General features: G+C 38.9%; 1 protein-coding gene across 1 annotated transcript; it reads right to left on the reverse strand.

Moving 5' to 3' along the window:
• Window positions 1-8,960: 8,960 nt before the first annotated feature.
• LOC134671078 (brachyurin-like) lies at window positions 8,961-11,126 on the reverse strand. Its single transcript, XM_063528859.1, has 5 exons — window positions 10,906-11,126; window positions 10,109-10,382; window positions 9,747-9,845; window positions 9,430-9,623; window positions 8,961-9,065 (listed from the first exon to the last, which is right to left on the reverse strand). Exons 1-5 carry the CDS (start codon window positions 11,116-11,118, stop codon window positions 8,961-8,963), a joined length of 885 nt encoding a protein of 294 aa, XP_063384929.1. The 5' UTR covers window positions 11,119-11,126.
• Between the last annotated feature and the right edge of the window lie 3,506 nt (window positions 11,127-14,632).

Here is a 14,632-nt window from a genome sequence, read left to right on the forward strand (position 1 = left end):
GCTGTTATGAATCTGTCTAAGTATAGACAATTTTCAAATGTAAATTATTACCTACTGTATTCTATATTTTTTGCATGTGTCTGAAACACGGGTCGAATTTTCAGCTATCAGCCAAGCTTGTGAGGTGAATTATGCATACGTCGGTAGTCAAGACATACAGAGAAACTTATACCTACTATGCCAAACTCAACCACGCGTAAAAAAATTTACACTCCCATAGAAAACATCGACAAATGATCTGAATCTGAATGATCTCTTGTGAATATCTTGAAGTTCGAATACGGTAGTGACAATATTTTTTCGCGCTTGGGGATGGGTTGGGCCTAAAGTAAAAGTTATCTCACTATAACCTATATATATATTCACGTCGCTAAGCGCCACTTAAACCATCCCACTAACCCCGGGTTAAGCAGTTACACCGTTAACCCAGTGCCAAATTGTATTGGTAACCATGGTAACTCCAGGTTTAACCTGTTAACCCCGGGTTAGTGGGCTGGTGCAAGCGGCGGTAAGGGTTTAAAAAATATTTCCCAATCAGTTCTACGCGTTCGTCCTTCACCGTCGTTCTGGTCTAGCGGAGAGGGCGCGTTATCGAATAAATTAGTCATAAGGCGGGTAAATTTAATTAAAGAGCGATAATTGCCGTATCGCTAATGCCGCTGCCCTTGTTTTCATGAAAAACCCCTGTTTTCACCTAAACCCTTCACTCAATTACCACGATAAAACCGGTTAAAGATTAGTTGTTGGAAATGTTGCTTGATAATGAAAGAAATAAATGTGCTTGAATTTTTGTTGCGTGACAAAGAAAAAATGTTAGTTAGACCAAAAAGTCAGCAGCGATTTTGATAGCCCAGTACGCAGTGCAAGTGTTATTTTAAACGTCATAATTTCATAGAAGTGGCACGTTTAAAATAACACTTGCACTGCGTGGGCTATCAAAATCGCTGCAGGCTTTTCTTGATTTAACTCTACCAGATTTGAAGTGTCAGCAATTGCGTGCGAGTTTAAAATAGATTATTTACTATAGATATAGATTATACTGTATTTAAAATAGATTATTTTACACCATGCACGCAACAAAGTACCAGAAAATTATTAGAAAAACACAGATAGGAGTTATGTTTAAACACATGTAAGTTCTATTTAATAAATCGGATAGAAATATAAAAAGTAGGCGTGTGGACCGTGACGTTACGATGTAATGTTTCAGTGTCATATAAATTCCATATTAGAAAATCGTTTTGGCAATTCTAAGAAAGTAACTGATTTGACTAGTAGGAAAATACCCTATTTAAACATTTAAATGATGTGGTATGCCGTTTTGATCCCAAGCATAAATGAAAAGAACTATTAATATATACTTAATTAAAAAGTTTCCGTGTTCCGCGCTGTCCCGAACATAAAATACCTACATCTCAGGGAGCTAATATTATTGGCGGCACGTCAAAACGTATGCTCGTGACTAGCCTAGGGCTGCGAGTCGTATATTTTTATTTTATTTTACATTGAACAGTGAACACGTATAAAGTTGCACCAAACAAAGTCTGCAGCGGATTTGATAGCCCACGCAGTGTAAGTGTTATGTATAAGTACGTCATAATTTCATAGAAGTTTGACGTTTAATATGACACTTGTACTGCGTGGGCTATCAAAATCGCTGCAGCCTTTTTAAGGTCTGACTATAGTTCGTAAATAGCACGTAAAACTGTGAGTTAGGTGGACATGTTAGGATGATATCCCTACTAATATTATAAATGTGAAAGAAATTCTGCCTGTCTGTTACCTTTTCACGCTTACACCGCTGAACCGATTTATATGAAATTTGGTATGGAGATATTGTAGATAGTGTCAAGCCTGGGACAGGCAGAACTAGGATAGTTTTTATGAATCATCATCATATACGCAGACAATGGCATTGTGGCGGCTCTGTTTCCAGGGTTCATGTTTTATTCGTAGCGCTACGCCTGCGCCGTAGCTTGAAGCGCGTTAAATTAAATCATACCATCTAGATAAACGGCGCGATTCGGGAAATGAATTAGAGATTCACTAGATATGAAATAGTAAAGATATGTGACGTTCCACGGCAAAAGGTACCATTGCCCCGGCTGAATATTGGAGCGGCGTAAATAATAGCGAAAGCGCCAGCCGCCATAAGGTACCTTTTGCCGTGGAACGTCACATATCTTTACTATTTCGTAACTAGTGAATCTCTAATTCATTTCCCGAATCGCGCCGAAAGTTTGTTTTATAGCTTATCATTTTTGTCTATATAGACGCATTCTCGAATAAAATCCGAAAACTCTCATTTTGAACTAGATAAACACAGATGGATGGCCAACATGATATTGATGTGATGATTATAATTTTTGTAAATACGGCCCAAAGTTATTAAAAGGGGTAGGGCGTTCTGTTTGCCAAATCATTTTAAAGCCCTCTGAATGCAACGTATTACCTGGTACTACTGACGAAATCCACATATCTACATAGTTTTAATTAGCGATATCGGGGCAGCCCTGCGTAGATACGAGTGGAGTGCCTACACTCGCGCCCGTGAACTCGCCTCCACTTGTGGCAACCTCATACTTGATACTTGAGTGTAGGTACTGTTTAAATTTATATCACCGGTAGTTCGCCCCGAACCGAGATCTCGTTATTTGTAAATACCGTGTACAGTATATTGTGGTAAGTATTTGATACTAAAAAAGTAAAGTTTATAAATTATCTGAGATTGAGTTTTGTGGATTGTGTACCCGGGGTGTCAATGATCGACAGAATGAGCACGCCAAAAAGATAGGTAAGTAGATTTTTTGGGTTCGTAACTAGAAAAAATTATAGTTTTAAGTGGAAGCTTGTAATTTGCATCTAGTAGATAAGTCTATTAACCTATGTATCAAGCAGATACATATGCAGCTATATGCAGCTAGCTATATGTAGCTATGCAGTAAGCATCCCGAATAAAAAAAAATTGGTACTTACTAAAATTTGAGTCAGCATCTGACTTCGTTTCAGAGACCGAACCCGACTCTAAATCGAAACCTAAACTGAATTAGAAACTAACTAAACTACTACCAGCAGAAACGGAAACTAAAATCGTATATGTTTTAAATTCCACAAAATATAGCTTCATTTTAGCAGCCTGCTAACAGCAGGCTCACCACGCGACTGTCACGAACAGAAATATTCCAGATGTATTTTCATGCTTGCTTTAATTGGTAACGACACATTTCTCATTTGATTTTGCTCGTAAACCAAGGTGTATAAAATGACACCTTCAAAAGAACACCTCTTCAGCAAGTATCAAGACATGCCCACCCGCGTTTTCAAAAACGTATCACCGTTAACTCTATAATCCTCGGCAAGTTTATTAAACGTCAGCGGCACGCGGCACGACTGAGATGAAACAATGTGCCGCCCGCGAGAGCGACTGAAACGCACGCGATTAAAAGCCTTTGAGGAACTCCCGAAACAGCCATTTTACGAATAACGTGACATTAGTGTCCCGATTTTGAGTTTAAATATTTGTAGCAAGTAGAACATCCTACGTGCTTCAATTTCCTTTCGAGAACAATAACAAAAGATTGGGCAGCGTGAAAAGCGTTCGTGAACGTACAGCTTTCATCAGTTTCATCACGCACGGCTTTTAGCTCTGCAATGAGGTTTTTAAAGCATAAGATTTTTTACCCCTCCCCCCCTTATTGTCATACATGGTCACATTTGGCAAACGCCTCCCTCTCCCCTGGTGTGACGTCACATTTTTTCAACGAAATCGGCAAATCGAATTAAGTAGGTTGTACCTATTAGGCCCACTTGCACCATTCCACTAACCCGGGGTTAACCGGTTAAACCTGGAGTTACCATGGTTACCAGTACAATTTGACACTGGGTTGACGGTTAAACCGCTTAACCCCGGGTTAGTGGGATGGGTCAAGTGGACCTTATTAATATTTTATATCAATATATTAAAAAAAAAAAGAAATATTAGTAATTTTATAACCCAAAACTGATTAAATAGGAAAGAAAATTAAACGAATTAAAATTACTACCATTCCAAAGATTTGTTATTTGACTGTACAGTCAATTAAATAATTTTGAATAAGTTAAAGTGACGTCACAAAATTAGTGACTTTCTTGACATTCTGAAAGACAAAAGGGGTTTTTTCTTAAAATTCTTAAGTCTCGTTGAGATTAATTTTTGGCCGCCAAATGTTACGTTAAATAAATGTGCCAATGAACTCGAGATAACAAGAATCGTACTTGGATAAATGCCTTAAGCTCCTAAGCCGAGTAATCTCCTAATTTATAAAGTTTTAAATTGAATCTTGTTCAAAAGTCGTTTAATAATGCACCTGCTTTTTCGCACCTCCGCTACTAATTTCCAGTTTTTGACACAAAGCTCCTCAGGCTTGTATTTATCTCATAAATTTCTTTGTCAGTTGCTATAATTCTTGGACGCCTCGCTTGGAGAGCTCTTTTGGGATTTATATCCGAAAACTGAGGAAGAGCTGGCACACATAGAAAAGGTCCTGCTTTTTGCAAAAAAATTACCATTTTTTTTGTAGGAACTCAGGCATCGAGATTTACGTTATTAATTTGTTTACGTTTTTTGGCCTTCTTATCTTTAGAAACTAGATTCAAAATAATATTATTGTAAAGTTATTTTTTTTTATCTGGATCCTCGGTGTAATATTGTAGGTACCTACATACTTCATAATTAGGCAAATTAATCCGTGATTATGATGGTTATAATTATAATTTTCTTTATCTTCTATCGTGTCATGCGTCATTCTCGCACTTACGAGTAGGTACATTAGGTATGTACATGTACATACCTATCTACTTGTTAGAAAGTACCATGCCTAACCGAATGTGATATATTATGAAACAAGAAAAAAAGTTTTTCCAAGTATAAGTTCACATCCAAGAAATCTAGGTATCACAAAACTATGTATCTCACTAAAAACTTAATCAAAATTAGAATATTTTTATTTGTCGAATAAATAATACGGCAGTCAATGATGCGGCAATCCTTCTATACTTATTATGCTTTTACGTTGAATGCGTAATAAAATAAAACAAAACTGCATTGGAACGCTATGCATAGTTATATCGACGGCCAACGAAAACTGTTTAAAAAATCATTGGTACACGGGATTGCACTTTCCTACTTCGGACCCTTGTGAGCAAAGGTTTCTGTGGCTTTTTTTTGTTTTTGTTGCCAAGTACAAGTTACTTTTGAATGGAAAAATGAGCAGCTTAATTTTAGGTGTCGTTATCGTTCCTTTTTCGCTTGTCGGGAAAAACTATGAAACAAAATGTTCCCACGGTATTTTATTTAGGATGTATGTAAAAATTTTAATAAGAAAATATTTAATAGAGCATGTTTTTAATACCTATATGAGAATACTACTTCGGGTGCATCAGAAAATACGAACAATACTTCCTCGCTGTATTTAATTGGCTTCTGGTAGAACGATGCATGGTTCGACGTTGTCCCTATATTTCCTGCGAACGTCTACCGCGTCGAACTATCTTAACGCATTTTGCAATATACACCTTATTTATAAAAGCGTAGAGTCGATTATGCTTTTGTGTCTTTGAGTAAGATAAGAGTTTGTGATGGCATATTGCTTAGAATTTCGGGTGGGTCATGTTTGGTTAGTCAACCGGTAACAAGCGAACGAGACGCAGCTTGTCCTAGCCCGGAGACAGCCAATCAAATCTCTTTGTTTCCAGCCGATTCAGCATGCACTGTTAAATATTCAACGATTTATCAATCAAATCGTCAACGGTAAAGCATCAGAAATGGTTTAACCACGGCCCGACCGAAGCAAGCCATTTAAATATATACCTAATAAAACGGTCGTTAAAGTCCACTTTTGCTAAAACGTGACGCGTCTCATCCACACTCCCTCCACACATTAATGTGTATACCACTTGGAATGCATAAACATAAATTATCCTTTTATTATAGCTTTGTATGTTAGCCATACAGGTACCACCAACCACCAAAAAACTTATCAAGTCTCTATCGTTTCACATAAAGTCATAACGTATTGTTTGTCCGCATTTTCGTTAATAATAATTTATTTGGTTCAGAAACGCGTAACATTAAAGGATTGCCATAAAACAAACCTAACCTATCGATATAATAGGATTACCTTAAGCAAATCCTGAAAAGTTAACGGTTTCGGTTTTATATAAGAATATAACAAACAATACATTATGCCTTAAAACTTTATGTGGAATAAAGGGACCCAAACTTACCATTTACCTATCATAGCAATGATGCTTTTAACATCGAACATTCCAAACATTCTTAAATTACTTAATTCTATTTTCATTTGTACTGATACATTAATCTGAACAGACTAGGTACTAACTTTTGAATTCATAATAAATCTGCTCACTTATTTACACTAGAAAACGTCTACCCAAAAGTGACGGGCAAACTAACACAGTCAGAGGCGTAACTAGGGGGGGGTTGGAGGGGGCAAGTGCCCCGGGCGCCGTCCAAGGGGGGGGCGCCAAAATGGGCAAAAGACTACCTCTCATCCTGGTAATCTGGCCTACAGCTTAGAAAAGCAAAGAGAAAGCCGATCTTTTAGGTACTCTTTTTTGCCTAGAACTCGACCTTAAAAGACGACGGTAGCGCCCTACCGCCCACCATCCTTCAGTGCGAATACTCTATGCCAGAAACTTCTATCAAGCAGAGGGATATTCGGTAGGAGTTGCTATGCTTTCATTTTATAAGGCGAGCGGGCCGAGTGCTTCAGAGAGTTCAGAGCTGTGTTCCGTGTTAGCGCGTCTTTTCCCTCAGGGGTCTCCTGTCGGGAAGTTACCATTTTATGGACAGTCCAAGAGACTACCTATGCAAATGGATCCCTAGCCCTTTGTCCGGTAGGCGCATATATATGAGCCGTAGTAGACGGAACCTACTCCAATAGCTGCTGCTGCATATCTGTGACATGTTGTCTATCGGACGACAGTAGGTACGGGGATTCCTATATAGGCTGGTTAAAAATAACTACATTCCCGTTGCCAGGGAGGTTTTGGGATTATACTGAGCAACTTTTACTACGGGACCAACCCCGAAATCTCAAAAAAAAAAGTTTACCCTCCCATAGAAAATGGACCAACCAAAATGTATGAACCAGCCAAATTTTTTTTTCGCGACTGAGGGGTTGGTCCCATAGTAAAAGTTGCTCATTATAATCCCAGAACCTCCCTGGCAACGGGAATACAGTTATTTTTTAGCCACCCTGTATACAGAATGTTCTCTACCGCTCGTAGGTAAGTACAATGAGCTGTTGTCTGAAGAATTGTTTGACATGCTGCCTAGTTGCCAACGGTGACAGCTTGCCATCACTGCACCGCTCGCCGTATTAGGATAGGCAGAGTGTTTATCCTCACACCCTAGAACCTAAATGGTTGCGTACTGTACGGTTTAAGAGGAATTCCTTCCACAGTGGTCGGGAGGAAATTTGTCGAAAAAAGGGAGCTCATTCCACAATAAATTGATTAAGTTCCTTTTTCTCGAGAGGCTACAGTACGGAGATCTCCAAAAAAGTGCATAAGTTTTAAAATGGTCGGCAACGCGCTTGTAACTCTTTTGGAGTGTAGACGTCCATATGATGCGGTGACCACTTACCATCAGGTGGGTCGTAAACATGTTACCCACCGATGTCACAGAATAAATAATAGTACTAGGTACAGAAGACTCACTCTCTAACAAAACGCGTCTGTCACGATCAGCGCAGATATGGCCGCTAGGTGGCGACAGCGCCACGCGCGGCTTATGGCAAACCCCAAAATTGGGGTCGAACGGATGGACTTTTAACTGCCTGTAGCAAAGCGACGACATCGCGGAGTGAGCCACGCCTGCCGATGTATTAAAAAAACACATATACACTGTATTGTCTAAATTAAAAGTAAATTTTAGTTAAAAAAAAAGTAACCCTTTTGTAGTTCATTTCGTTTGTGTGGGGGGGGGGCGCAAATTTGGTGCCTGCCCCTGGCGCCATATCCTCTAGCTACGCCTCTGAACACAGTAGCATGCGAATTGAATCTGAATACATTGTCGGCATAACTAAAGAGGTTGTCAGTATTTGCTGCAGGCCGTAGGCCCAGACTCCATTTTATCCTGAACCCCCCAGCACGGCAAATTGGTACGATACGATATTTGTGAGGGGTCAGAACGGTGCATGCGGGGGTCTGTTGAAATTTGCTGTCTAATAGCATTGGGTTGTTCCAGGCGACTGCTTGACTGACAGTCCCCTGTGCGGATGTCGGTTGATACATTGCCATCGCACAACAAACAACAAAAGCAATATCTATTTAGCCAATTTACTGCGAAGGGTTTGGATTCTTAGTTGACATTTTATTAAAATGAATTAAGGGATCATAGAATATTTTTAAACATCTTCATAATCATAATATTAAATTCGTGTAAATTTATTAGCATCGTGTAGGTTGGTTTTTTTCTGCCCTCCGGCTGGAAAGCGTAAATCTTTCGGCCCGCTGCGCTAAACGATGTTGCCGCTGTACGGCCCCGTCGGACAGAAAAATAGTGCACATAACACACTTCGGCCAATCAATAAGAAGGCCTCAGATCACATGTTTATCGAAATGACATGACTGTGATCCGAGACATTTCTTACTTACCTACTGCATATAATATACGAGTACTATTGCTTACGATACGAGCAATGATAAAGAGAGCATCATGGTCATATTATGAACGACTGATACAGGTACTTTTAGCCTTGACCTGAAAGTCTAATCGACTGACTGATCAAGACAGTACTTAGGTACAAAGTTCTGATGAGTGATAAATTAAATTAAAGTCTTAATGGTAAGCAAAAGTTGGCAACTAATAGGTTAAGTAAAGAAGTGGAACTTAATAAGTAGGTATATTTCTGTCACATGCGAAATAAATACGAGTAAGTAGATTATCACATTCTTTACAGGTGCGTGTTGATGAAGTCGGTAAATGAAGTCACCCTGGCGAATGCTGAAGGGAATATCAGCTCGCAGCCGAATGCGATGCCGAAAGAGGTAAGTCCAATCTAGAATAAATAAAGCACTTAAAGAATATTGTTATAACTGCACAACAGCTACATTACGACCAAAAAAATACTAAAAATTACTAAACCTACTTACATTTGAAATTACATAAACCATGTTACAGAAGGCAGAAACACATCAAGGCCTTAAATACCTAATATAGTTGACCTAACTAACATCAAAACACAATCTGCATGAGAACAAAAGGCTCTGTCAAGTTTCGATTATCATTTTCAATTTGCCATCATTGCCTAGGATCTTCTGTACTTATAAAACGAATCGCCTATTTTTATCCCTCTCCGTCCCTATTCAAAACTGATATGTCTTGGAAGGGAAAAGTTCACAGCATCTGCGACTTCAACTCACCAAAACAGGTCTTCCATCTCTGTACACTGCCAAAGGTCCACCAGAGTCACCGCTGCAGGTACCCACACCGCCGAACCCGCTGGTGCAGATATTGGAGTCTTGGATCACTGAGGGAAAGCCGATGGAACAGGCGCTATTGGTGATCACGTTAAGCGTAACGTGGCTCAGATACTGGTTGGTTGTTAGGGAACCGCCTGCAATGCAAATTGTGTTACTTACTCCTCGCATATATCACAATTCACAAACAAAAGATAAGCAGATAGATATATAAGTATCATTGACATCAGCTGTTGTTTTTATGCATTAACTTAGCTTACCATCAGAGGTCAGACCAAAACCAGAAGCAATGGCAGTTTCGCCAGCGAAATTTTCGTTGAGCTGGGCTCCAGATGGCAGAGCGATAGGGGCAATAGTTGCTGAAAACAAAAGTACGTACAGTTTTTACGATAAGACATTGACTGTTAGTAGGTAAGGTAGGTAGGTACCTACCTACGCTGGTAGGTAACACTCGGTCATATGGTGCTAAAAGCTGTGTAAAATCTACATAATGAACGATCTAGCCGAAATCAACATAATAAAGAATTAATGATGGCTTTGATGATCGACGCCAAGAGTATCAATGGCCCACCTTGTTATGAAAAGGCCTCGGCGTATTTTGATGACAATGATTGGCACTTACCTGACGTAGCAACCGCCGTAGGCAAGTAAATAACGGCAATGTCGTTGCGAATGAGCAATGGGAACCATTGAGGATGGGTTGCCACAGCGCTTGTCGTCACCCTGGTGCCGCCCGTGAACAGCTGCACGGTCCCGAGCACCACGGTGAAGCGCCAGGCCTGGTTCTGCCCATCGAACCAGCAGTGGGCAGCCGTCAACAGGCGTTGGTTGTTGACGAGGACGGCCCCGCAGACAGCTTGGCCGGTAAAACCGATGAGGTCGATTAGAAGGCCAGCCTGCAATTGCAGAAATAGACTCCAATCTCTAACAAAACATATTAATCATATATACTTACTGGGTAGTCTGTGCGGAAAGAGAAGAGTCGTGGAATGTATGAGGCCCAATACGTTCCACGATTCTATAATACCTATAGGTTCTGACCTTTACTATGTTTAAATGTTACCTTATTGTGAGTAAATATATATTCGGTATTATTTTTACAACAGTTTCGATGAGTTTTTACAGATTTGTTGCTTTGATATCCATAAAACCCCCGGCAACATTAGGTATATATACTATCTTTATTTACTTTATTGCACTGACAAAATATTAAATTACATAAATTACTAAAAGACATAAATAGGAATATAAAACTAAAACTATCTACTTAAAACCAATTTAAGAACCTAGGCATCCCAACCCAATACGTTTTCCGAAAATCCCACTCCAATCGGTTAATTTGTTTGGGACATAAACCCATCTATTATGAGTGTAAAATCGTATAGGTAGGTACTCTTTGGCCCTAGTTAACTAACTTACTTGGTAAGGGAACTGTCCGGGCGATGAGGGAGCACCACCCACAATCTTAGATTCCGGGCTATTGTTATAGGCCTCCTCAGCCGCCTTGATTGCTTCCAAGCGAGGCACACCGAACCTAGTCAAGTACCCGAAAGCGGTAAGAGTACTTGAAACGCTCTCGGTGTACTCCGCATAAGCGGACGCTACCAGCAGAGTCACCAGTAATAGCTTCATAATGTCAACTGCCAAACGTTTGGAATGGGTGAAGTTCTTTTATGACGAAGTATAGTGATCAGGGTTATAGATTATGTCAAGATTTGATTTGATTAATCGGTTGAAAATCAGTGACTGCAGTTAATCTGATGTTAATTAAGCAAGTTTATCTATATATAATTAATAATTAACTAGTTTCTGCCCGCGATTTCGTCTGAGTGGAATTAATACTTTTCATAGTAAATTCCACTCCCCTTTTCACCTCCTGGAGGGATGTTATCCGTAATAAAATCTATGCGATGACATTTCTCAGGACTCAAACTATATCCTTAATGATCGATCTGATTTAATCCGTATTTTTAATTTTGTCGATTTCGTGATTAACTGTAGGTTTAAGTACCTAAGTACGTTCTTATCGCATTACATGTGAAGTGTGCTATATTAGACAGATTGCTAGGTCGACTACGTATGATTAGGTAAATATATATGTACTTTGGGTTGGTTATCATTATAATTAAGATATCAGATTTAAAATAATCCTTTACGAATGTGTTGAGCTAGTCTATTTCAATATTTTTAAATTTTTCACGAGGGGTACCTAAACTACGACTTTGCCCCCTTGTTAAAGAAATACCTAGGTACCTACATCGAGAAATCGAACCAATGGTTGGTTCGTTGTCTGCCTCTCTATCGCTCTGAATTGCAAAATCGATTGATAGATAACTTTTTCAAGTTCTCGATGTTGGCGGTCTTATAGCGCCTGATTTGGCCTTTAATGCTTCATATTTATCAGTAGCGACCCGCGTTGACTTCGCACGGGTTAGCAAATTATACACCTAACCCTTCCTCAAGAATCACTCTATTGATATGTAAAAACCGCGTGAAAATCCGCTCAGGAGTTTTTGAGTTTATTGCGAAAATACAAACACACAAACAGACAGACGCAGCGGGGGGCTTTGTTTAATAAGGGTGTAGTGATTATGAAAGATTGCGATCATATTATTTTCAGGCTTTATGCTAATGGTACATTGCGACATGAAATAACAGAAATTAAACAACTGTACCGCTATTCGGAACCTAATAATAATATTGAGAGTGGCAACACCGTTGTCGGTCGTATTGTCCTTTTCTAGCATATACGTCCCTCTCTCTCCCACACTCCCACCACACAGCAGTTTGCTTTTTGGCGGTTGTCGCAAAAACAAATTTCCAACTCATTGGCTTGCTGTTTTTCCATCTGGAAGGTCGTGAAGCTAAACTGCTGGTGAGTTTTTGAATTTGTACCCCAGTTTAGCTGACTATATTGAAAAACAGTTTCTAACGGCTTTTGCCGTTCGAAATAAACATTTAAATTTAGTGTCCGTTAAACTATCTAGCAAATAAAAACGATCCGGAATAGTAATGTGTAAGTTTTCAAAGGCTGCCTGCGCGCACCGTGGCTATGCTAATGAAAATACTAAAACACATAATGCTAGAAAACACATCGAGCTGGTAAAGCGTGCACTTGTCACCATTAGAATTTAATTAATATATACCTACATTAAGTCTCTTCTGAGTCTTATTACTTATCACTTTAAATCTTTGTGTGTCTATAATAACGGTTGAAATTAGGTATAATACTTAAATGGTGATGTGTGGAGGCATATCCTTCAGTTTTCAAGTGATTTGTGTTTTCGAATACGAAAGGATCGGATAGTTAATACGTGTTACATAGAACCTACGTATTAAGGTAGAAGCTTATAGACGTGTAGGGTTTATCTGTCCAAGTATCTATCAGCAACTTGTCGGTTTATCCCGTTCCGGGTTAAATATAATATTGCAAAATTTTTTGGTAATAAACTTGCTGATAAATAACGTGTACCCGCTTAGGAGTCGACGAAGCCCCGCTTCGCGGGGCTTCTATTTCCGCTCTGAGGGACACAAGGTAACGAACAAACCTACATCGCAAGCATTGCATTTATTTTTGTGGAAAGTGAGTACTTCGGCAGTACGTAAACTTAAGTCTGACTAGATAAAGAGAGAGATTAGCATGGCTCTGCGCAAGAATGACATGGAAATCCTTAAGTATTTCACTCCTTATCAATTTATATCTCTCCAACTTGATCTTTGATTAAAAAAAAAAAAAAAAAAAAAAGGTTAAAATGTAGGTAGATAGGTATCTCTTTAAATAAATAACAGGTACTAACAGCTTAAAATAACTCTTGCATGTAGTTGCTATATGTGCTTGTATTATTTTGGATTTGAATAACTTGATTATTCATTCTATATGTAAATAACTATAGGTACATACAAGACGGTCAATCTTTAAGCCTACCTACCTACCTACCTACATAAATAGTACCTACACTTGTAAACGTTTTAAATAAAATCGGAAGCCTGTGACTTGAAAGGGCATTAATGATATGGGAATGTTTAGATTGATTCATTGACGAAGACGCATGGTTTGCTTCATAATTTCAAATTATATTCGCTAACTGTAGAGTTAAAGTTAAGTTATGGCAAATCTCGTCACCGTGAATGACACTTTCTAAAAGTGCCTATTAAAGTAAATCCTTTCCTCTTGTCGAGCGAAGAACTCGCAACTAAGGGAATATTACCCATAAACTTCATTTGAATGATATTCTTAAGTTATGTCTGTTATGGTTCCACCTGCGTAAGGTGTGCCTAAGATAATCTTTTATTCAGTCACAAACTAACGTCAAGTTATTTGTGATGAAACCAATATGTTGTGTACCTATTTAAGCCTGCGCAAGGCTGCCATGTTTCCACCTGCGTAAGGTGTGCCAAAGAATCTTTGATTCATTCACAAACTGATATCAAGTTATTGATGATGATATTACAACCTATATAAGCCTGCGCAAGGCATGTCAGAAATTAAATGATATGGTCATAACACAGGCGAGCGAGTAGGCCACAATCATAAAAATATAACAAAGATGAATATGTAAATACCTCCTTTTGGACAAAGGACAAGTGAAAAGGGTTCTAACAAAATAATGTTCTGGGTAAAAATCAGTCGAAATAGGCTTCGTTATTCGAGGTTTCATTTTTGTTTACCAATCTATTTTAAGGGTCCCGGACACCCTATTGGCTAAACCCAAAATTGGACTAATTAACATTTCTAAAATTATAATATAATAGGTATAAAATAACCTAAGATTCCAGGCCTATCTCGACTCATTTTTATTTTAAAGATGAAAAAATCTTTGCACCCTAATATAAAATTGTGGTCTGGAGACGCTAAGCCTCATAACGTGGGTGGCATGGATAACACTAAGAGATTTAGTCACCTAAATTCGACCATAAGCCCAGGAAGAATATTGATATTTAGAATAAGGTGTGGTCAATCCTCCAAGGTCCAGATAATCTGTGGACTCTAATTAAATCAGGCTCACTTAAGCTCACGACACAACATAGCTTACGGTTCAATTCTGAAATAAGCTATGTTTAATATCACTCATGGTGTGAAAATAAAATTACAAGAGCACAAACAGCCTGCTCAAGGTGTACAAAGGGTTCCGTTTAGCGGCCCTAT

The sequence above is a fragment of the Cydia fagiglandana genome, chromosome 15 (assembly GCF_963556715.1).
Source record: "Cydia fagiglandana chromosome 15, ilCydFagi1.1, whole genome shotgun sequence".
Taxonomy (NCBI): Eukaryota; Metazoa; Arthropoda; class Insecta; order Lepidoptera; family Tortricidae; genus Cydia; species Cydia fagiglandana.